Raw genomic sequence first — 25,683 nt, 5'->3', positions numbered from 1 at the left:
ATGTGTGTTATGTGTGTGTGTGTGCATATATATATGTGTGTTATGTGTGTGTGTGTGTGTGCATATATATATGTGTGTTATGTGTGTGTGTGTGTGTGTGCATATATATATGTGTGTTATGTGTGTGTGTGCATATATATGTGTGTGTTATGTGTGTGTGTGTGCATATATGTACATATACATATACATGTATACACACACACACACACATATATATATATACATATATATAAAAAAGCCACCCCCCACTTTTGTGGTCTAGTGCTCCCGTGCTTCCTTGGGTCGTCTCATTGATGATCTTGGTTCCTTCACAATGTGGTGTTCTTCTGCAGTTCTGCTGGCACTGCAGTCAAGGCTGTGGTCAGGAGGCGCAGTAAGAGGGATGGCTACAGTCCCATGAGCATGTCCACCTCGGTGACCTCTGCATGGCTGTGCACTCCAGCAGTATTCCTTGGTTTCCCCTGTATCTCCCTTTCTCCATAAGGAAGCTGGCATTGTAAAACTGGACATTTCCTGTTGCCCCTGAAGCTAAAGGATGAAGGAAGCATTTTTCTTTTTAGGTTTATTTATTTATTTTTAGGTATGAGAGTGCTTATCTGCATGCACACCTGCATGCCAGAAGAGGACATCAGATCCCAACACAGATGGTGGTGAGCACCATGTGGCTGCTGGGAACTGAACTCAGGACCTCTGAAGAGCAGCAGTGCTCATACTTGCTGAGCAGTCAAGCGCAGGAAGCACTTGAGCAAGGCGCCGTGAGCCACTGCAGGACACACGGCTCACCGCTCACTCCAGCCTCCCCACACTGAGGACTCGGAGTCTCACGTCTTACCAGATAGGTCAGAAACACCTTTCATCACCACAGATGCATGCCAAAGAAGAGAAAGAGACCCCATGGCCCTCAGAAGCCAACATTTACAGTAAATACAACTGTCACTAATGTTTATACAAGAAATTCCACACAGATTTACTTGGGTTAAGACCTTTCTAGAGCCCTGACCTTCTTTGTCTGAGATAAGACACTAGAGTGAAGCTGTAGTCAATGCCCTTGCTGCTCTGTGGCCTGGACCCTGGACTCTCCTTGACAAAATCCTGCCATGATGCCAAACAAGGAAGAAACTCGATGGGAGAGCTCAGTCAGAATCCTTAAGTAGTAGCTGGGATGACAGCTCACTGAGTGAGGCTGGGCCTTTGAGGACTTCATTTAAATTCCCAGGAAGACAAGAAACTCCAGTGGGAACATGTCTCCTCAGAAGTCAATTAAACTGATAACAGACTGATGCACAGTGAGGACAGACAGGCTGGTGCACACAGTAGGACAGACAGGCTGATGCACACAGTAGGACAGACAGACTGACACCCAGGGTCATCTTCACACTTCCACCCTTGAGCAGCTGTGGCGCTGGCACATACATCAGTGTACACAGCAAGTCAATAAAAACAGAACCCTTAGGAATCCACCTCACTAAGAAGGGTCCACATCGGATGAGCCGACAACTGAGGTGAGATTCCTGTACTAAGCAGTCAGGATCAGACCTGTCTTAATCACAAAAAACCTAAAACTGGTGTTCCCTTAGTGGGTACTAATTCTCTAACCTGTGAGGTGGACGCTAGCTCATTTCACTGATACAGAGGCTGAGTCGCTGGAAGGTAGTCAGTTACTGCACTCCTGAAATCAATCCAAATGCATTCAAATCCAGACGTGACTCGTGCTCTTTCTCTAATGTAAGAGGAAGAATCCTCCACCTCTTCCTCCTCCTCCAAATGAAGCAAGTGAGTTTTATCTGTTCATTCAGCAAGTACCCCGGACTTTGTTTCTGCTATGGTTAACGTATTTTAGTGATGGTTTATAGACCTTGGCAGTCCAGGAAAAGTGCCCACCCACAGAGACAGGGAAGCACATTAGTAGCTTCAGGGTCTGCAGGGAGGAAGACAGCAGGGCTAAACAAGCAGGGTCTTCGGTTCAGGTGCCAACAGTGTACGTAATAAAATCACTACACAAGACTGATGAACCTACACAAGACTGATGAACCTACACAAGACTGATGAACCTACACAAGACTGATGAACCTACACAAGACTGATGAACCTACACAAGACTGATGAACCTACACAAGACTGATGAACCTACACAAGACTGATGAACCTACACAAGACTGATGTACCTACACAAGACTGATGTACCTACACAAGACTGATGTACCGGGGCTGGAGAGATGGCTCAGAGGTTAAGAGCACTGGCTGCTCTTCCAGAGGTCCTGAGTCCAATTCCCAGCCACCACATGGTGGCTCACAACCATCTGTAATGGGATCTGATGCCCTCTTCTGGTGTGTGTCTGAAGACAGCTACAGTGTGCTCATATACATAAAATAAATAAATCTTTAAAAAAAAAAAAAGAAGAAGAAGATTGATGTATGTTCCGCGCCCCTTCCGAGTCCCCTTGGCCGCAAGAGAGACACGGGAGGCAGTGTTCGGGTAGTTACTACAGCGAGGCTTTATTCTTGTATCAGCTGAAGCGGAAGACCCCAAGCCCAGAAAAGGCACTGCTTATATGCACCCTAGAGTGGCGTGTTCACTTCTGATTGGCTGTTCACTCATCACCCCATATTACGCCCCAGGATGGGCAGTGACTTGGTGCGCTTTCGCCTCTTGCACCTGCGTGGTTTAGTTGTTTACTTGTGGGAGCACAATATGCCAGCACCATCTTGTAATGGCGGATGCTGTCACCGCTCGCTGCGGCTCCCTACAGATGTACTAAGCACACACATGAACTGTGTCTTCAGCTCACTTAGTGCCCTTGCTTCCAAAGACGACCCTGGTGCGGTGACATACACCCATGGGAGGAGCAGGAGCTTCTCATTGCCATCCTTAGCTACTTGGTGAGTTCGAGGCCAGCTTGGGCTAAATAAGCTCTTGTATCAATATCCTTTCTTCAAAAAGAAAAACTACTACTGATGCAGGATACTTGATCACACCAAAAACTCTCTGTTATTTACTGAAAAAAAGAAAACAAAAACAAAAAAAACAAAAACCTGTTTCTAGTTATGGTAGGGCCCAGCCCTTAGCACACACCTTTACTCCCTTCTAGCTGGAATATACACAAGCCCTTAGCACACACCTTTACTCCCTCTGGCTGGAATACAGACAAGCCCTTAGCACACATCTTTACTCCCAAACAATGAAGTAGAAGGAAGCAGCCATGTTTGAAAGTGATGTCTAATTGAGTGGCAGACAAAGTGACGACTAATCAGAGAAAGGTTTGACAGAACAGGATCTGCCCAACTCTCACGTGAACAGAAAGGGAAGAGAGGTGATGTGAGAGAGAGAGAGAGCAGTGCAGAGAAGAGGCAGTCTTACTGGGGCAGTTATAGAGAGTCAGGGTGCAGAGAGAACAAGCCAGACACAGATGAAGACAGAATGAGCCAGAGGATGATTAGGAACCAGAAGATAGAGTAGATTACTAAGTTAGTATGAGATCAAGCAGAGCAATTCAGCCAGAAGCTGAAAGAAGCCAGTTTGAATCAGTTAGCATGGAGATGAGTTTTGGGTCAGAACAGCTGAGTTGAATGCAGCTAGTCAAAGTTCAGAAAGATCTAGAAAGGGTGAGCTTATTCAGGAGTAAGTCTCAGAGGCTAAAACATCCAGGCCTAAATTAGATTGTACGAGGCTAGAAGCTTCCAGGCCTAAGCTAAACTTAGCAGACGGAGGCAGCACACCTCCGAGAAAACAATTACTTCAGGTAAATCCTGCGTTTATATACTGATACTGCACTAATACAGTGTTTGGATGAGCATGGCTCATTATTAGAATACTTGGTTCCCAGTTGGTAGAAGCACAGGAGCAGTATTAGGGGTGTGCCCTGTTGGAGGAGGTGTGTCACAGGGTGGGTGGAAATTTGAGGTTTCAAAAGACTAATGAGATTCCCAGTGCACTTGCTTACGATGCTCGAGCACGCACGCACGTACGTACATACATGTGTGAGTGTGTGTCATTAGTACTCTCCCTTGAGTGTGGATCAAGATGTCATAAGCTCCCAGCTGTCCTTTAACTATGTCGAGGACACTCAAACTGTAAGCGAAATTAAATATTTTATAAAGTTGCCTTGGTCATGTGTTTTAGCACAGAAACAGAAAACTAAGACAACAGTTACTATTAATCCAAAGGATACAGTAACTATTAATTATTTTGCTTTTTTTCAAGACAGGGTTTCTCTGTGTAGCCTTGGCTGTCCTGGAACTTACCCTGTAGACCAGACTGGCCTTGAATTCACAGAGATCCTGCCTGCCTCTGTTTTGCAAGTGCTAGGATTAGAGGCATGCACCACCACCGCCACTCAGTACACATTTCTTTTTTTGTTTTTTTTTTTTTTTTTGAGACAGAGTTTCTCTGTGTAGCCCTGGCTGTCCTGGAACTCACTCTGTAGACCAGGCTGGCCTCGAACTCAGAAATCCGCCTGCCTCTGCCTCCGAAGTGCTGGGATTAAAGGCGTGCGCGACCACCGCCCGGCTCTCAGTACACAGTTCTAATGTTTGGGAATTACACAAACACCTTTATATAACTTGTGAGCCAAACAGGAAGCCTCTAGGAAAATTTGAAAACCTTTGTGAACTGAATAAAAATTAAAGCAGTGTAGTTTGAAAGTTGTAGAACACAGCTAGAAGCGAGGTTCAGGAGACTGCTCCACACTCACATCACAGACGTCTCAGTAAGTGACGTCTCATTTCTAAAACCAGATGTGAATGAACATAAACCAAGTGGCAGGGATAATAGAGTACAAATGCATGCAAGGAGCAGGCCACACCCTTGTCATTAAAGCACAAGGGAGGGTCAACACTCTAAGTCAGCCTTGACACAGCGAGTTCCAGGCCAGCCAGGCTACATACCTAAGACCCTGTGTGAAAATAACAGCAAACCAGAGACATCTGCAAAACCAAAAAGAACCCAAGTAAAAGTCAAGAAAAGCAACAGATGACCCTTTGAAAAGGCCAATACAACTGACGATACAATGTGACAGTGCACACGGCATCCACCTGAGATCAGACACTAGCTTGCAGGAGTAGATTTCTTCTTTCACTGTCTGAGTCCTGTGGACTCAATCAGACCCTCTGGCTTGATGGCAAGTACCTTTACCTGAAGAGCCATCTAGGCAGCCCAAGGTCTCTCATCAACAATTGGAATAGCTAGGCATGGTGGCACACACCTTTAATGCAGCACTTAGGAGGTGGGTGAGTCTGTGTGAATCTGAGGTCAACTTAGTCTATATACTGAGTTCCAGGCTAAACAGAGACACATGGAGAGACCCTATCTCAAAACAAACAAACAAAACAAAACAAAAAACCAACCCAAAACAACAAAACAGTAACTGGCACAGGCAGGTGGATCTGTTGAGAAGCAGCCTTCTAGGGCCTTTCCTGTGACAGGCTCTCATCCCAAGCCCATGACCATCCTGCAGCCCCAAAGGCTTGAGGCTTGACAGACATCCCTTCTCCATGCTGCCTGGACTCCTCATCTCATCGGCTCCTGTGGAGGCACTAAGTACTCTGTGGGTGCTAGGCTCCACCATCCAGGTCTCCCCAAGGCCCACCCTAGGCAACGAACCTACTTCTTTGAGAAGTCCATCTTCTCACTCGTGGCCACAGGGCTGGCATACCCTGAGCACTCAGCAGGATCACCCTAGGCCTTCAGCAATGTGGTCACTGGCTACTGAAACTACAAGGAAGCAGTCAGCCCAGCCAGGTCAATCCCAGGGCCCCCTCCTGACCTGGCAGAGCCACAGTCCCAACTCCTGTGGAGGTAGGCAGGAGCCTGCCCCACCCTGTAACCTAAGCAGGCTGTGTCAAGAAAGACAGCAGCAGAGGCCTGGAAGAGCTCCTCCTTTCTTACCACATCACCACCCTGAGCTGTCCTGACTCCACAACTGTGCCTTGCACTTGTGGAAAAGACTCCCAGTGCTGTCCTCCCACCACAGAGACTGGTCCAGTGTACTAGGAGTGGCCTGCCCTACAGAGTGAGCCCGATGGCATCACAGAGACTGGCCCAGTGTACTAGGAGTGGCCTGCCCTACAGAGTGAGCCCGATGGCACCACAGAGACTGGTCCAGTGTACTAGGAGTGGCCTGCCCTACAGAGTGAGCCCGATGGCACCACAGAGACTGGTCCAGTGTACTAGGAGTGGCCTGCCCTACAGAGTGAGCCCGATGGCATCACAGAGACTGGCCCAGTGTACTAGGAGTGGCCTGCCCTACAGAGTGAGCCCGATGGCACCACAGAGACTGGCCCAGTGTACTAGGAGGGGTCTGCCCTACAGAGTGAGCCCGATGGCATCATTTACACATGTTTCCAATTCATTTGAACTTCACTCACTGTGTCTATGTGATGTGCTCATCCATAGCCTGCTTGTGGAGGCCAGAGGACAACCTGTAGGGCTGGGTTCTCTTTCTACTGAGGGAGCCCAGGGATGGGACTTGGAGCATCAGGCATGGCGGTGAAGGCCTTTACTTACAGGGCCATCTTCACCAGCCCATACTAAATACTTTAAAAAGTCCTCAAGTAAGTCTTGGGTCACATATAAGGTCTCTTTACTAAACACTTCTAATTTTGAAATATAAAAAAGAGAAACTATGAAAGAAAAAACTGGTTTAGTGCCATTACACCAACACCTGACCCCAGCCTTCTACATCATGTCAAAGTAAAGGGCAAGTAAGACCCCCAGGCGGCCAGATGAGGAGGGCAGAACCCAGTCTCACTCAGCAGGCTCAGCACTCATTCCCTCTGCACAGGAGGAAGCATAGGCTCGCTCAGGACAAAAGGAAAAGAAACAAAAAAAAAAAAACAAAAGCTCAGGACAGAACAGAGATGAGTGGATAGGTGTACACCCACCTATCATAGGTGGCCTTTGAGGCCAGCCTGATCTACACAGTGAGTTACAGGACAGCCAAGGCTACAAGAGGCTCTGCCTCAAAAACAAAAACAACCTCCAAAACCCAACCCCCAAAAAGACAGAGCAGAGAATGATTTCTAGTTGAAGTCTTCTGCACTGTTGGGGAAACCCACAAAAGCACTGCGTGGTAGGTGCTGGCCACCATTACAAGGCAGACTGCAAGCTGCCTTAGCTCAGCAATCCCACCTTTACTCAAGGCTAGCAGAGGTCTCTCGGGTGACAGTCACACCCTAAGCTGTGACTCAGGAATAGAAACTGCATGGAGGACTTAAGATCACGCTTGAGATGCTCTCAGATGAGAGGCACCCAGTAAGCACGAGTTGCTCTGCGCAGGCCTGATGACTTACTACCACACCTCCCTGCCTGTGGGAGCCTAGCGAGCCTGATCTAGGACAAGAATACACAAGGTACTTACTAAGATGTTCCCGTTGCAAAACAATCCAACAAAAGTTTGCAGGCATTTAGACTAGAATTCTTACTTCCTGGCTTGCACCATTTCATAAATTGAGGAAATACCATGCATTCGATGTGCTCATTTAGCAGGGTAGATAACCAACTGCCCAAGAGTCAAGGCAGCTGGGTCTACATGGTGAGTTCCAGGACAGCCAGGACTACGCAGTGAGACTCTACCTCGACAAACAACAGAACAGAACCAATCGCTCCTAAGTTAAAAGGAAGCCACCACTACCTTAGATCCAGACCCTGAGCTGTACTATTGCACAAGCTACTTCTGCTTTCCTGGGGGGGTGGGGGTGGGGAGACACTCTTAATCTTAGTACTTGAAATGCAGCAGCAGATTGATTGATCTCTGTGAGTTTGAAGTCAACTTGGCCTACATAGTGAGTTTCAGGAAAAGTTCACAGTACATAACACAGAAACCCTGTTTAAAAAACTTTGTGCCTTCTACCAATCAATCCCTGTGGGTAGGGGCTGTGAAAGCGTTAGTGAAAGCAAGCACAGAGAAAACGATGCTGACATCATCCAGCGAGGCTGCTCAGCCCAGGACAGTAAGGCTTTTGATGATTCCAACTCAGACACACAAGTGTGCTGCTAGTCCCCACCTCACACACAGCTGATCACTGCTTTGTATAACATGCCTCTCCACAGTGGTGGGGCTACGGACATACTCACCATCAGCATTTGAGAAACTTCTCTGAAAAACACAGCGGTTTCTTTCTTTTCTTTTCTTTTCTTTCTTTCTTTCTTTTTTTTTTTTTTTTTTTTATTGTTAACCTTAAGTATACTTTAAATATTTTAAAATATTTAACTATTTTTGGAACTGTGATATAATGACACCCTTTCTTCCCCTACTCTCTGAAGCACAGCTACTTCACATACTGTCTCTGACTTACATCTAGCCAGATATAACCACCTGGTGGAGCATGCCGGACAGCAGGCTTCCTTGTCTGAAGCTGAAACCACCAGTCTCAGAAAAAGACTTAAAGATTTTAAATTTCATTACAACTTTAAGTGTCCCTTCTAAAACACTTTCTTCAGAGGAGTCTCAACAGCCTAGAGCAGTGTCTCTAAGCTGAACCCAACTGTGCTTTCAAGGGAGGCTCCTGAACACCGAGCATCTTACAGGACAATGTCTAGAGACCATCAAGGGAACTTGTATGCCTGAAAAAACAGCTCAGAGGTTAGAAGCACTAGGTTTGGTCCCCAGCACCCACATGGCAGCTCACAACCATCTGTATCTCCAGTTCATGGAGATCTGACGCCCTCTTCTGGACTCTCCAAGTACCAGGCACACACACAATGCACCTATACACATGTAGGCAAAACACTCATATACATAAAAAATAAAATACAAATGTAAGATGGGGGTGGGGTAGGGTAGGAGAATAAACATCTTTAATCCCAGCATTCAGAAGAGAAAAAGGAAGGCAGATGGATCTCTGAGATCAAGGCCGGCTTGGTCTACACAGTAAGTTCCAGGACAGCCAAAGCTATGCATTAGGATCCTGTCACAAAAACCAACCAAATCTAAAGACAAACAAACAAACAAGAACTAAAACAACTGTACTTATTTAATGCACGCGTGTGATGCACACAGACCACAGCTCCTCAACATGCGCGTGGCGGTCAAAGGACTCCTTACAGGAGCTAGTCCTTCCTTCACAAACGTGGTCCTGGGTACAGAAATCAACCCACTGCTGCAGGCTCTTTCTGCACGGACTCATCTCACTGACTCAAAAAGATAGATGTTCTGAAGGCGGAGTTAACATGGAAAAGCCCAGAATGGTGGCCCACACATTAATCCTACTGTGACCAAATTCACCTTCTGAATGTTAAGGAAAATACATCATTCCTCCCTCGAGTTGCTTTGTCAAAGGAACAAGACAAGTGTTATATATACTTGTATATGCACTTACACTGATTTATTCTCATCTAAAAACAATGACATTCATTTTAAAACTTTACTAAGCTGTAGTATGTGTGAGCAGTGCAAAAATAAAATAAAACAAGAGCCCAGCATATAGCCAGGGGTGATGCCACACACCTCTAACTGTAACACCGGGAAGGCACAAGCAGAAAAGGATCACTATGATCACTATAAGCCACGGCCGGCCTGAGCTATATAGAGGTCCAGGCTAGCCTGGGCTACACTGAGAAATCCTGTTTCAAAACAAAATTTAAAAAGAGATAAATAAAAACTTTACTGAGAAAGGCATGGGAAACACGTCTGTAATCCTAGCACTTGGAGGTTGGAGGCAGGAGCATCAAGGTGCTGCTGGAGCAGGGAGATGGCTCAGTGGTTAGGAGTACACGCTGCTGCTGCAGAGGACTTGGGTTTATTTAGTTCTCAGCATCCACACTGAAACTCACAACCATCTGTAACTCCAGTTTCAGAGGATCTGATGCCTCTTTCTAACCTCCAAGGGCACTTTACATGGTGTATGTACATACATACACACACACACACACACACACACACACACAGAGGCATACATACCTACACGTGAAATTAAGTATTTTTAAAACAGAGTTTAGTACCAGCCTGGGTTATATGCAGGCTATAATAGACATGTAGCTCAAGCTATTACAGCCCTGCATATAACCCAGGCTGGTACTAGACTCTTTTTTAAAAATACTTAATTTCACGTGTAGGTATGTATGCTCCTGCCCCCAAAAACAACCTAACTAAAAAGAGCAGGTCTGTGGAGAGCTGAGGATGTGGCACACTAGTGAGCGCTTGTCCAGAATACGAGAAACCCTGTCTTATCCCCAGTGCAGGGAAGGAGAAATGAAAAGCTGAAACTGAGCAAGAGGTGGTGCCATGTGCTTGTAACCAGAGCCCTTTCGAGTTGGAGGCAGAGGGTTAGAAGGTCATTGGTGACTCTTAGCTACACAGGGAACTCATAATAGCCTGGGCTACACCACACCTGTCTCAAAAGAGAAGGGTGCTGGAGTGGTGGCTCATACCATCCGTAACTCAGTCCCCGGGGATCCAGCGCCCTCTCTGCTCTCTAAAGGCACTGCATGCTGGTGGTGTACAAGCATTCAGGCAAACACCATCCACACATGATAATAAAATGACTTAAGAGAGGGACTGGAAGGAAGCAGGGGATTTTCTTGGACAGGAAGGAGAGTAGGAAGAGGGGAGGGAACAATGGTCGGTGATGGTGTTGGGCCATGAGAAGAGCAGAAATCTTCTGGGAAGAAAGGTTTCAGACAATGAGGATGGAAGGGAACGAGGACACAGACTGGTGGGGATGGCCTAACACAGGCTGTCAGGAATCTGGCTCCATGACAGGAGGCACAGGGAGAGCAATGATGTCACGCAAACACTGTAAAACACTCTTTCTATTATGAAATCTTTCAGACTGCAAAAATATCTAGTTTCCATGGGCTGAATCTAAGAACAGTACTTCCAGGAATAAATGACATAACACCAAAGGCCCCACTCCCTCGCAGCCCAGTGAAGGACTCGCTGAGGGCACAGGACATACAGGATGCAGTGGAGCCAACAGGAACCGGCTTGAGATTTATGACCGGTCCCAGGGTTGGGCAGTTACCAAGGGGTGCTTTTGGCAGGGAGCTAAGGTTTTTTACAGAAAAATTAAAAGTCCCAACCTATGGAGCATTCAGGTGGTCTGCCTGTAATCAGTTAAGACAAAGAGCTGAAGCTCTGAACACAGGCCCTGGCCACAGAAAGGAGTCTGCACACACATCCTGTGCAGACAACTAGAGTACGAGCTGCTGATGCCACATGGTGGATGAGGTCAGCAGGCCCCATGAAACTTGCCTCACAAGGCAATAACTGAAGGGTAAGATGCAGGGGAACAGAGTGGAGGGAGGACGGCTGCAAAGGCTGCTACTCACGGCTGCCACTCACTGACTGCATGGTGCAGTGGGGGAGCACAGCCTGGAGAGTGAGAATGCAGTGTGCAGCACTATTTAAAATGGGAGGCGATAATGGGAGGGAGGAGGTGCTAGCAGCTGGAAGACAGCACATTCTGTGCACTCCTGGATCTCCACTTCATGTCCACGGATGCTCATAGCAAGTCTGCAGCCAGTCTTCTGTCAGCACCAGTCACCATTGTGACTGTTCACAATGGCAAGCATATCTCACACAGGCCACTAAAGCTGACACTTCTAGGATAAAGGGAAGTACCCTAGACTGGACCAGTAGATCACCAATGTCAGGGCATTTACCTGCACAGCTAGAAAGGCCGCACTGTCACTGCATTGTACTCAATGGCTTCGTGAGGGGCGCCTTGGAGCTTACGAGGTGCTGCCATACCCCCTTTGCCCTGGCTGGCATGAGGACACACTCACCTCCATAGTAGAGTCCAGTAGCGGTGCACATCCGCCACTGTCCCTGGTACATTCCTGCTCTGCTGGGGCTGCACATCTGGACGCTGACATCTGCGATCTCTTGGGGCTCTAGTGATCTCACCATCACCATGTTCACATGTCCAAACTGGTCTCCCCCGACATATTTAAGACAAACTCCTGGAGGCCAGGCCTCTGCCCCTAAATTCAAAGAGAGAGAGAGAGAGAGAGAGAGAGAGAGAGAGAGAGAGAGAGAGAGAGATAGAGATAAAAAAAAAAACCTGTTAGGCAATCAGTCTGCTGTACTGGAGTTCCTTTTAAACTGTGGAAGGGGCCTCTTGATACACATATGAATGAGATGATAACGGATAATGACAATAATAATGTCATGCAGCACAGAGAACTGGGACAGTGGGGAAATGGTAAGCCAGCTGGGCAGATGAAGTCAGCTTCACCTCGGACCTCACGGAACACAAAGAAATCCATCCCCTCACGTTGTCCTTGTGCCCATTCACTCACACACATGTGCTCACGAACTTTAAACAAATGTTTTAAAAGAGGAATTGTGAAGAAAAAAAAAAAAAAATCAACCTGTGACCAACAGCCTACCTTTATAACTTGGCAAATTGCACAGGCAAAATCATTCCTTAAGATCTGTGTCAGGTGTCCATGCACACCAGTATAAATAAGCCCAAGAATATCCATGGAGAGGAAGGCCAAACCCACACCTAGGAGAGACTGCTTTCGCTATTAAAAGAAAACATATGGCCACTTTTGCTGGAGTTTTTAAAGTACAAACATGGCCAGTTCCAGTGGTACAAGCTTGTGATAGCAGCTCTGGGGAGGTTGAGGCAAGAACATTCTGAGTCTGAGGCTAGCCTGGTCTACCATAGCAAGATCCAGACCACCCAACTACACCTTGAGACTTCGTTTCCAAATAAGGGAGGGAGGGAGGGAGGGAGGGAGGGAGGAGTCTGCTCCCGATGTCTCCTAGACACCAGAAAATAAAACAATCATCCTCACTCAAAACCCATGTTTCTAGGACAGGGCAGGAGGTTAGTCTCTCTGTAAAGGGCTTACTTTCTAAGCACAGGAACCTGAGTTTGAGCCCCAGAACCCATGTACAAAAAGCTGGTAGGGGCTGGGAAGGTGGTTCAGCAGTTATAGGACCTGCCCAGCAAGCAAGATGACTAACATTTGAATCCCCTACCCAGGTAAATGTTCCTCGGGCATAGCAGCTCTCCTGCAAGTCCAGTCTTAGAAGAGTCGGACTACTCAGAACAAGCTAGCTACCAAGGAGCTAAGATGTGAACTCAGGGTTTGACTCAGAGACCTGCCTCAAAAAGTAAGGTGGAAGTTCAGAGAATCCAGATCCCCAACATAACCTAGGGCCTCTGTCAGAATGTGTATGTACATGCATAGGCACACATAAACACTTGTGCACACTTACACAAATATGCATACAGAGACATGCATCTACAGCAAACACATGACAACATTAATATAAAAAGCCAGATGTAGTCGTATGTGCTGGTAACATCAGTCACAGGTGGAGAGGACTGAGGATCCCTGGGCCCTGCTGGCCAGCAGCCTAGCCTACCTGGCAGGTAACACTCAGTAAAAGACTGTCTCCAAAACCCAGCAGACAGTACATGAGGCTGTCCTCTGGCTCACAGGCACACACCCCAGTCATGTTGCCTGATTTCATACTTTTCTTCTGGGATCTTTAATTATAAAATATGCAGAGGCTGAGGGACTGCTTAGGTCTCTGGCTCAAACTGAGGGAAAAGTCAAAGCTTGAGTGGTCTCCACATAAGATGACCTGTGGCATCAGCCAGGGCACTAATGCAAAGGGTGTGCACCTCCTGTGAACTATCTCCAACATGCACTCAATGTAAATGTCTCTTTTTATTAACACTTGTGGGGGTTGGAAGATTTGTTTTGTTTTGTTTTTTTGTGTTTGTTTGTTTGGTTTTTTTGAGACAAGGTTTCTTTGTGCAGCCCTGGTTGTTCCAGAACTTGCTGTGTAGACCAGGTTGGCCTTGAACTGAGACACCCTCTGCCTGCCTCTGGAACATTGGGCCCAAAGGTGCGCCCTCCCATGCCCAACTAAGATGCTCCCTCTTTTAAAAGTGGCTCACACCTACAATCCCAGCAATAAAATAAGTGAAACAGGAGGACTGCTGCCGCGTCTAAGGCAAGCCTGGGGTACACTATAGTGTGAGGACAGAGGCTGCTCTCAGAGGACCGAGCTCTCTCCCAGCACCCATGCGGCAGCTCACAGCCCTTACCTCTAGAGCTCAATGGGATCTAACACTATTCCAACCTCCTCGGGCTCAAGTACAAACCCACACTAAGACACACATCTACGCATAATCTAGAAATTAAAACAAAAAACATTTAAACATAAAAAGAAACAAACAACAACAAAATACCAGTAATTTCTGCCAGCAACCAAAGTGGCACAGGCCCTCCAGAAGCTCAGTTAAAAAAGACTGCTGAATCCCAGGGGTTCAAGGCCAATCTAGGCAGAGTAACAACGCATTAACACATAAAGACTGCTAGCCAATTGCTGCCTTAACAGTCTAAAGGGCAGCCAGGGATGGCAGAGGGGCAGCTGGGACACTGACATCACACGCCAATGCTGTTCTCCACTGGGGCCTGGCACAGCTTATGCTGTAGGTCAAGAAAACAGTGGGTGACATCAAGTGCCTTAGGAATGTCAGTCTCATTAAAGACAGGATCCCAGGGGAGACAGGTGCAAATTCACAATCTCTGCCTCTGCCGGTCTGTCTGTCTCCCTCTCTCTTCCCTACCCACCCCACCCCCCAATCCTGTAACAAGGCAATGTCTGTTAGCACAAAAGGGCCAGCAGGTCTGTTTTGAACTTCTAAGAAAATACGATTAGCCAAGATTACGAGTGTGAGACTTGGCTGTCTTGGGCAGACAAGCCTGAATGGCCGAGACCCAGCACTTACAGCGACACACAGAGCACTGTACTGCTACGTTCCCGGGAAATACAAAGGAGTAAGATCTAGGGTCACTAGCTAGGGTGGTCCTCCTTTGGACACTCTTGCTAACCATCCCTGTCTGATGGGCTGCATGAAGCAGCTCTTGAACAAAGAAGTGGAAAGAGGTGTCCACCCTCTTGAGAGTCTACAAGGACCCCAGATTAGGTCTCCAAGACAAACTGGATAGGTCTTTCTGGAATGCAAGGACTCCTCGTGAGTTCTATGACCTTGGAAATCACGCTCCATATTGATTAAGGTGGCAGTGCTCTATTATCACAAAACAAACCAATAAGGCAGTCAACCACCATCCCGCCACTGCCAATCTTGAGACAACAGCATCAGAAAAATCAATACAAAGCCACCCAGTAGCTCTAGAAAGCCTAGACATGACCACAGGTCTGTGGCTACAGGTGTCTGGAGATGTCTGGAACACATGCATGTCTGTACAGAGATCACTTGTGCACGTGTGGATGCAGCCCCTGTCAATAAAATGCTGACTGCCCTGTAAGTTTAGGCAGGAAACAGAAGGTGAAACATTGGTAGATAGTCAAGTGTGGGAAGACTCGCCCTGGGACATGAGGGAGGACAGATTATGAGAGTGGAGCAGAGGTAGCTGGCCACGAGGCAGACATGGAATAAACGGGATATCACTCTATGAGCTAGACGGAGAACATTCCGTCTATAGCCATAGTGTTTTTAAGGATAAAGCCTCATCGTTTTCTCGGAGTTCAAGGGTGCAGCTTAACAGTAAACACCCCACAACACACGTCAGTGTAGAAGACAAACCTCCCATGGAGGGCTCCCAATAACCCTGGTGTGTGGGGGCAGCTCCATGGAGACAGACCTCCCACACCTAACAAGGAGCTACACCATGCTAAAATGTGATAGATGAACACAGGAAATACATTCTCTAGAAAGAAGGGGAGAGCGCTGCCTATTTTAGTGAAGGAAGAAAGCTGAGGTGGGAGGGGTACAGGTGAGACAGACCAATCTCAATCCTAGTTCCACGTGACACTGAACCTCAGCAGAGGAGAACAGGAAACATTTGCTCAACTTCCTTTCCAAATGCTACTTTCATTTTCATTTCTATGAAGCTCAAAAACACTAACAACTGTGAGCATGCTCAAGCCACTCTCAAAGGACAATCTGTGCAACAGAGAAGAAAACCAGTGACAAGTGTAGCTCAGCCCTGTGTGAGAATGTAAGATGCTGTGAGGCGGTGCAGAGACAGCTTTGTCTACTATGAGAGAGAGAGAGAGAGAGAGAGAGAGAGAGAGAGAGAGAGAGAGAGAGAGAGAGAGACAGACACCAGACCAGGGACTGAACCCAGGCCTTGTGTATCAAGGTAAATTCTATAAGCCAAGCTAGCAAAAAAAAAAAGGTCTCAATTCTGGAATTATGTACCTCCATGGCTAAATGTCAAGGGGATGGTTTTAAAGCATATGACATTACGGTCTCTAGGGAAGTTACTGGGACAGCTACATACAGTCACTGCATAGCTCACCTGCTATGTGTTAGTCTGGCATCTAAAGCAAGGTTTGCCTGGACAACCACTGTGCACTTAACACGCTCAGTGAGCACACTTCTCCACAGCAGGCATGATCGAGTCAGAGACTGATGCCTGTCCTACCTCTACACTGTAAGACACAGGCCAACTTAGTATGATGCTGGGGAAGCAGCACGCAGCCTTGTCTACCCTGTAGTAATCCCTCCTACAGCTAGTCCAGTGCAAGGATGGACTCAGGTAGTAGGGTAAAGCCACAGGACACCGGCCCCAGCCTTTGAAGAATGAAACCTGTCTGTGCATGGTACCTTGAAGGATAAAATCTGAAACAACTGGAATTGAGACACAAGGACTGCTTCTCACACACAAGCACTGGCAGCCAACAGCAACAACCACAACAGTTTTAGGTCAGGAGAAAGGCAGGGCAACCATCAGACCGCCTCCCGCACATCTGCAGAGCTATCTACTGAGTAGATGCTAGACCAGAGGCTTTACAGAAAGCAAACAGCTACTCTACAACAGCTTTTGCTGCTGTCTTGGGACACTGTCTCTGCCTGCCTACCTGCCTCCCTTCTCTCTCTAGCTTAGGCTAGACAGGAATTCAACAGCTACCTACCTTCATTTTCCAAATATTGGGATTCCTCGCACACTCAGCTTCTTCAGCCTACAGACTTGTGGCAGGGTGTGGTGTCACATGTCTACTGTGGTGGCATCGTCTATAATCCAGACTGAGGAGATCTCATGAGGTAGGAAGATGGCATATTTAAAGCTAGTCTAGCTATAAAGTAAGACCTTATCTCAAAACAAATATAAATACCCCATATCTATAGCTGGGTGGGCTGTAGGCCAAGCAGGGCTATATAGTAAGACCTTGTCTCAAAACTAACACATGGCTGGTGAGATGGCCAAGGAGATAAAAGATGCCTGACCCAAGCCTGAAAACTGAGTTCAATCCCCAGGACCCACAGGAGATGGCGTAGCACTTGGGCATCCACAATATAAAAGAAATGGCATAAAAACATGTACTTAGAGAAACTAAAGAGAGGCTCAGAGGTTAAGAACTCTGGCCACTCCTCCAGAGAACCAAGGTTCACTGCCAGCAGCCACATGGTAGCCCACAGCTGCTTCTAACTCCAGCTTCAAAAGATGACACCCTCTTCTAACCTCCTTCAGAATCAAGCATGCATGTGTTGCTATCAAAATAACCAAACATGCCATGCAGTAGTGGCGTCCGCCTTTAATCCCAGCATGCCTTTAGTCTCAGTGCTCTGGAGGCAGAGGCAGGCAGATCTCTGAATTAGAGGCCAGCCTGGTCTACAGAGTGAGTTCCAGGACAGCCAGGGCTATACAGAGGAACCCTGTCTCAAAACCAACCGGAAGAAAGGAAGAAAAAATAAAGGAAGACAGACAGACAGACAGACAGACAGACAGAAAGCAAACTAACAGAAAACCATATGTATGTTTGAGAACATTTTTAATCTGTAATACCGAGTTTGCATAACTCTGAGAAGGTGAAAGAAGCAAAGATTTCTGATATACTTTAAAGCAGTAAAATTTTAAGGTGAAAAAGAAATTAAGCAAAGTAAAAAGCAAAACATAACAAAACAAACCACTCCCCCCAGATGTTGGCTAAGCATTTAAAAGAAAAAACAAACACTAGAAAAACGTGCGCATTCTCCTGTGTCAGGAGCCTCGGAGCCGAGCCGGCGTGGAGACACCGTCTAGGGCTGCACCTGCAGCGTCTGCTCCGTTACCTCAGCTTTCCTCAGGGGTCTGTCTCTCTGAACTAAGACAGCAAAAGAGGCACAACTGAGTCTCGTACAGCAATCCTTATGTAAGACTCTAGTTTATTCTAGCAGGCATGGAGGAGGACTGAGGTGTTATCCAGCAGCCAGTCTGCTACAAAATTTCAAACAAAACAAAACCGGTTAGCCGGTTTCCTCCTCACAATGAACTAAATTACAGAGAACAAGGAAACTGGATCTAAAGAAAGGTAACTTCGTGAGGCCTGCTCGGGTCATCTCCCATCAGACGGATACAGACGGATACGACACAGGCACACCTCACACTACAGCTCAGCTAAATGACACTTTTTGCTGAGCTTCCCAGTCCTCATTACAAAGAGTGTTAAGGCATCCTCAGACAAGAGGCAGAGTCTCAGTCAACAGGACGGACCCAGAACTCAAGAAGTGAGCCAGGAAAGGTGCCCATGTCCATGTCCCACGCTCACTGACAAACAAGTGAACAGTGTGCTTTACTTAGTGACCTTCTAGCTTTGCCTTTGAGACTGGGCCGCCTGTGTGGCTCTGGATTACAGCGGTGTGCACTGTGCTAACACAGACCTTGAGAACCCCTCTCACACTCCTTACCCTATTTCTCATGTGCTCTCAGTGCCTCACAAACACTGCAGTGCAATCTGAGTCCTGTGGACACACAGACACGAGTTTCCATGGAGCAGACGCCATGGCTCTGCCCAACTGCCCTCCGGTAGGTCCAGGAGGCACCTGTCCTCAGGCCCGGCAGAGAGGTGAGATTACAGTAGAGCTCCAGGGGAGAACACAGCACCCACAGCCTAGTTCCTAGTAGTAAATGAGAATTAGACCGTGTCTGCATGCAGCAAGAGACTACACTAAGGAGGATCTCTATGAGTTCAAGGACAGCCTGGTCTACAGCCTGGGCTACATAGAAAAACCCTGTCTTGAAAAACAAAACAAAACTTAGTCTCAAAATCACAGCCATAAGCTCCAGCATGCCCTTCTCATGCTAACTTTAAAACAAACAAACAAACAAATAAACAATTAACATATAAATCCCCATTATACACTTACCAGAATTCTGGATCCGCCATGTTTTTATGAACTGGGTGTCAGGGGGTATTGATTCCCCTTCTCCTATGGTGACATCTTCAACAAAGGACATGGAGGGCACGCTGATATTTGGGCTCTCGAAGTCATAATAGGCGCCAATTGCTGCTTGTAAGTTCCTATAGATAAAAAGACAAGAGACCTCAGTCCACTCTCAAGGGTATTATCTGAACTGTCAAACCTGAGGAGAATCCTTTCTTAGGGTTGGTCACAGAGGCAGAGGCTCCCACTATCAGACCTTCAAAAGCCACTGGTCACTGCTGAGAAACTACTAGAAAAGCAGAACCAACAAACTTGTGCCACTGTCTCGTGAAGGTACCACACAGAGGGTGACAGACCACTGTAAACTACAAGAAGCACAGACACAGAGACAGAAGAACACTAAGAGTCTCTCCAAAGCCAGCCATGGTTTAACTCCAAAAAGACTAAGATAAGAGTCTTCCCAAAGCCAGGCCGTTAACTCCAGGATTTGGACAGAAGCAGGGAGATTACCACTCTGTAACTTTGTTTTTATCATTTTAATTATACATACAGGTGTGTGTATGTCCACATGTATATGTATGCACAAGACACTGCAGATGACCACAGAGGCCAGAGGTATCAGACTCCCTGGAGCTGGAGTTATGGATAGTTGTGAGCCACCTGACATGGGTACAAGGAACCAAACCTGGATCACCTGAAGAGAGCTGCAAGTGCTCTCACCTGCTAAACCACCTCTCCAACGTCCTCTATAAATTAAGAATAAAACACAAAACCTGGGTGTGGTGACACATTCCTTTAAGGGATTAAAGTGTTTAGCACATCAGAGACAGAGGCAAGAGGATGTGTGAGTTCAAGGCCTGCTTTGTCTGCATACAGAATTCCAGGATAGCTAAGAGACCCTACCTTCATAAAACAAAACAAAATGAAACAACCCCTCAAACCATGTATTTATTGTGCATGTGTACGTCTGGGTGTGGGGTGTCATATACACAGGTGGGGTGAATCAGACTCGGGTCACAAGGCTTGGTGGCAACCATTCCTACCCACTGAGCCATCTGGATGGCTCAAATTCCACTTTTAAAACCCTTTATTGAATTGGTTTTTTTTTTGTTTGTTTGTTTGTTTTGTTTTGTTTTTGTGTTCTTACTTCCCATAGCAGATAGCATTATACACTGCTCTTGTCTTTATTACTTTGACACTAGGTCTTAAAGATTAGTGTCTGTCACAGCTGAGTCACTGTAAGATAAATCACTACTTAACCAATCACTATTGGGTGTTTCTAAGTTTCACCTTTCCCAAAGTTTCCGCCTGTACATCCTGTACAGTACCTGTAGTCAGTCCCTTTATGTAGCACTTCTTGGAGGGTCTGGATCTTCACTGCTGTATATAGCCTTCCTTCAGTAAGGAGATGCAGAATGATGCTCACACTGCCTCGTGCTGCATCTCTGCCAACGTGACAAATAACCTATCTCACTGACATCTTAGAGTGCTTTTCTTTTTGCTGAGTATGGTGGGTCAAGCCTGTATGCACTCAGAATGAAGAGAGAATAGTAGAGTTTGGAGCTAGCCTCAGCTAAGTATGATGGCTGTCTTAAAAAAAAAAAGAAGTGACCACTTTTTTACATGTTTAAGAGCTGGGGTGCTGATGAAGAGCAAACTCAATTCCCAGCAACCATATAGCAGCCCATAACCTGTAACACTAGTTCCAGGCAATCTGAAACCCCACCCCACCCCAGCTCTGAGGGCACCAGGCATGCATGTGGTGTACATATGTACACATAGGCAAAACACTCATGCACATAAAATAATCTTTAAAAATGTTTAAAAAGAATTATATGTGAAGCTGAAGAAGTGGCGGAGTGAGTGAGGTTCCTGACTGATGCACCTGTGAGGCTGTGAGTTTGGATCCCTAGAACCCATATGCAAAGTAAGCATGGAAGGCAGAGATAGGAGGCTCTATCTTGGGGCGAATTCAAGGTGAGACACCTTGTCTCTAGGAGCTAGGGAGAGCAGGGTATGGTGGCACAAGTCTTTAACTCCAGCCGTTCCTTTAAGACTAGCCTGAGCCGGGCGGTGGTGGCGCACGCCTTTAATCCCAACACTTGGGAGGCAGAGGCAGGTGGGTTTCTGAGTTCGAGGTCAGCCTGGTCTACAGAGTGAGTTCCAGGACAGCCAGGGCTACACAAAAAAAAAAAAAAAAAAAAAAAAAAAAAGACTAGCCTGGTCCATATAGCCTGAGGTTCAGACCATCCAGGGCTACACAGTGAGACTCAAAACAAAACAAAACAAACTAAACAAAACAAACCGTTGAAGAGGGACGGCCATCCTCCCACCTCTGGCCCCCACACAGACCGGCATGCATCCACGTTCACCCTTAAGAAAGACTGGGGGAGGCACACCAGCCTGTAAGCCCTGGACCTCAGGAAGTGGAGGTTTGATGATGAAGAGCCAAGACCAGCCTGAGCTACATGAAACCCAGTGTCCAATCAGAAAAGGTAAAGGAAGAAAGCAAAACGCCATATGTGACTTCGTTCTCAGAAGAGCCACCTGGTTAGCTGCTCCTAAGGAGCCACGCACACAATCCAGAGCCCTCCAAACACAACAGCGTCTCATCAGGGCTGGTTCACAGCTCCAGTGCCAGAAACCAGAGGCCACAAAGGGTGCTTAGACAGGTACGTTACAGAGATCAAAGGCATTTCTGGTGATGATATTATGGGATTCTCTTCTGGTCTTACATCAGTAAGCTCACCATCAGTTCTCAGAGCAGACAAGCAGCCAATCTGCAGGCTTCTCAGCATAAGCAACAGGGAACCATGGAGCCAGCGGGCTGCTTTGAGCAAGCACAAACACAGCAGGAAACGACTGCACCATGTACACTGAGGCAGCTGATACTCTCTGGCTAGGGCCTCTGTGCCTGCTTCTCCAGGTGTTTGCAGCTGCCAGAAAGGCAGGCTATACTTAGAGCACGGATCATGTGATGACGGCACATCTTACTAATCAGCAAGGACTGGAATTACGACACCCGGCTGCCCGCCCGTCCCATGTGCTTGATGAAATTTACATGGAGCAGAGCTGGGCCAGGAGCCAACCTGCACCTGCTCACTCCCTGTTGCATACGAAGGCTTGGACTTTAGTCTTTCCAGCCCTTTCCTTTGTAGATAACAATGATCAAAACCATAAACAGAGGCTGGTAAACCTACGGGGCCACAGACAGACTCAAGTCACGTCAGCCATCAGCCCCCCCCTTAAGGACTGAAGAGCAAGTGGGAGAAAATCAGCTTACTTTCAATTTGCTCATTTGAAAACATTTAGAAGTTGTGTCCATTTTTTAAATAAAGACTACTTTTTGCCTCGGTCTCTTGCAAGCAGCCTGCACTGTCTTCTGCTGGGAGGGACAAACTCTTGCACATTCAGGAGAATCCACAATCGCCACCGGCATCTGTGTCCTGTCTTAGCCATGGGTGTACCATCAGGTCACCCTCCCTGGGCACTGGAGAGGAACACTAACTTATAAGAGCAAAAGTCACACTCCTCTTCCTCACTCACCCATACCTGCCTGGTACAGGTAAGCCAGCCAGAGAAGACCAAGGCCCTCTTAAAGCCTAAACTTAAACTGCAGTTGTGAACTTCCTGAGGGGAGAGGGAACCGACAAGTCACTTCCTAGACACAAGCAGAAGCCGACTGAGGCCATCAGACGCGGCTGGGCATGCCTCCTCGGGGCTCCAGTCAGATTATTGCTCACCCTGGGCCAGCAAGAGCAAGACTAGCTCACTTAGCTCCCAGTCAGTGCCACCATGTATGCTCCTGTCTCCAAACTGCTGACCAGGAAGGAAGAACACTGGCTGCAAGAAAGCCTCTGCCCCAGTCTTCCTCAGAGCTTCTAGACAGAAACAATCTTCAATATAAGTTCATCCAGTTAAAAACATCCTGAAGATGCCAGCTGTGGTGGCGCACACCTTTGATCCTATCGTTCAGGAGGCAGAGGCAGGTGGTTCACTGAGTTTGAGGCCAGCCTCTACAAAGTGAGTTCTATCTAGGACAGTCAGGGCTACACAGAGAAACTCTGTTTTAAACAACCACAAAATAAAAACCTGACAAAGGAGGATGGGCAGTGAGGAGAGGGACTACTGCAGGACCCATCCTGTCCGGAATTTGTACCATGGGATGACTGGAGTGCCACACTCTGTCACTGCCACAAGGCATTTTTTTTTTCCAGACAAGTCTCATTATGTACCCCTGGCTGTCCTGGAACTCAGATAAATAGACCAGTTTGGCCTCAAACTCAGAGACCCACTTGCCTGGGTCCCAAGTGCTGGGTCTCAGTACCAGGAAGGCAGAGGCAAGAGGAAGACTATTACAAGTTCAAGACCAGTCTGGGCTACATACCAAGACTGAGCCCCCCTCCCCCCCCAAAAAAAGTTAGAATTGAAAATGTTGTGTGAATTTTTAAAATTAACTGTGTGTTCACATGAACGTGTATTGAGTGTCCCACCAGAACAACGTGAAGATCAGAGACACCTTGTTCGACCTGGCTCTCCCCACCCAACACTGTGTGACTATGGGTGCTGAACTCGGGTCATCAGGCCTGAGGGCCAACACGGTTGCTCACAGGGCCACAGGGCTGCAGACACAGCTCAGTGGTTAAGAGCACACGCTGTTCTTCAGAGGACCCTGGTTCAATACCCAGCACCCATGTCGTAACTCCAGTTCAAGGGAACCCAACACCCTCTCCTCCTGGCCTCTGTGAGCACACTGTGTGTGTACACGCACGCGTGCATGCATGAGTGTGCATTGTTACACAGATTCGGGCAAAATACCCATATACATTAAAAGCAATAATAAATAAAAATATGAGCTGGACATTGTGGTGCATGTTTGTAAGCTCAATACATGAGAAGACAGGACAGAAGGATCAGGAGTTTCAAAAGGCCAGCCTCCACTACATACATATCGAGTTCAAGATTAACCTGGGCCACATGAGACCCTACCTGCTCTCATGTACAGGGAAATTTAGATCGACTAAAGCAAAAGGAAACATCTAGTCAGACATGGTAGTTAATGTCTATGGTCACAGTATTCAAGAGGCTAAGGTAGGAGGATTGTCGGGAGTTTGGGGCCAGCCTGGGTTACACAGTAAGTTCTAGGTTACTAGCCTGAGCTACAATGTGAGACAGTAGCCCCTCCCAAAGGAGAGAGGACATGAAGAGGATTGGTAAGATGGCTCACTGGGTAAAAAGCATTTGCTGCTGGGTCTGACAACTTGAGTTCTGTCACTACAACTAGACACCTCCTGACAGGCTCTCCTCTGACTGCCACATGAGCCATGGCTAGCATGTACTCACACATGCACACAGTAAATGCAGGGGCAGGAATGGAAAAGAGAAAAATCTAACAAATTAAAAACAATATTTTTTGGGGCCGAGGGAACAGCTCAGGGGTAGAGTGTTGAGTAAACACACAGCCACAGACTTCACCCCAGTACCGAGCATAAAGCACTCACTGCAGTGACATAACCTGCGGCTGTAAGGACAGCACAGCCTGGCAGGTTCCCACACTGGAGCTCCTGGTGCTGTGGAGGAGCACATGCTTGAGCCCCAGTGTGCCCCCTGCCCTCAGACCCACATGCCAAGGCACACTGCAGAGGGACATTAAATTACTCATCAGCAGACCTCCTCTGGCCAAGCCTCATGTTTGCTTTCACCCAAGGGTGGACGAAGGAGTCTGAGAAGAACGAGGCACATGGCAGGAAGGCACTCCTTCCTGTGAAGATGGAGAAATAGAGCCAGCCGGAGTTAAGACCCTGTCTGCTCAGTCAGTCCAGGTTCAAGCTGCTAACTATTAAGGTGAATTTGCACGTGGAAGCCACATTGTTATAGTAATTCATTGCAATGCAAAACCCTAAGGCAAGGACTGAGTGTGCACTCAAGGACTGAGTGTGCACTCAAGGACTGAGTGTGTGCTGCTGTGTGCTTCACTGTGCGCTCAAGAAGAAAGCACCAGGAGGACAAAGGCAGATTGTGCACTGGAAACTTGAGGCTGCGCTCTGCTGAGTCACTTCCGTCATGGACCTCTGCGTCCAAGAACTCACGTTTCAGTCAAAAATGCAGGTTTAGAATAACTCCTTGTTTTGGTTTTTGGTTGCTGGATCTAATTTCCTGAAATGATTTACAATCGCTGTGTCTGTGGTAAGCACCATTTCTGGAAATGAGGAGACACTGTGAGGAGACATGAAAATGTGGAATGCCCCACATGCCCCAAGATGACAGCACACAGCATGTTCAGACACAGCGCTACTTACAAACAATTTTGGTTTGTCATGAAATTTAGACAGTGAGTTATGATATGATCAGATAAATCTGCAATTAAGCTGAGTTTCAAATTGATCTGATCCTAACACTGTCAAAGAGCTGTTTCCTAGTTTAAAAATACAAAGAACTTTTGGGTCTGACTTTTTTTTTTAGGTTGCCAAAAAGTATCTGAATATATATTCTATTCTGAAATCTAGCTATTATTGCTGTAAGAGTTAGAAAATACAATAAAAATACAATAAAAGGCAGATTTTATGGACTTTACTGAGAAATATCATATACCTTTATAATTTC

General features: G+C 47.0%; 1 protein-coding gene across 2 annotated transcripts in view; it reads right to left on the bottom strand.

The window, feature by feature from the left end:
* Ilrun (inflammation and lipid regulator with UBA-like and NBR1-like domains) overlaps positions 1–25,683 on the bottom strand; it is a 68,558-nt gene that overhangs the window by 24,532 nt on the left and 18,343 nt on the right. For both annotated transcript variants that reach the window (XM_034524193.2, XM_034524194.2), the window contains exons 2-3: positions 19,063–19,217; positions 11,723–11,920 (exon numbers count right to left, since the gene is read on the bottom strand). In XM_034524193.2, coding sequence (XP_034380084.1) covers positions 11,723–11,920; positions 19,063–19,217 — 353 coding nt within the window. The remainder of the gene's footprint in view (positions 1–11,722; positions 11,921–19,062; positions 19,218–25,683) is intronic.

Source organism: Arvicanthis niloticus, chromosome 20 (assembly GCF_011762505.2).
Source record: "Arvicanthis niloticus isolate mArvNil1 chromosome 20, mArvNil1.pat.X, whole genome shotgun sequence".
Taxonomy (NCBI): Eukaryota; Metazoa; Chordata; class Mammalia; order Rodentia; family Muridae; genus Arvicanthis; species Arvicanthis niloticus.
The sequence above is the reverse complement of the archived record's forward strand: the minus strand, read 5'-3'. Positions and strand labels throughout refer to the sequence as shown.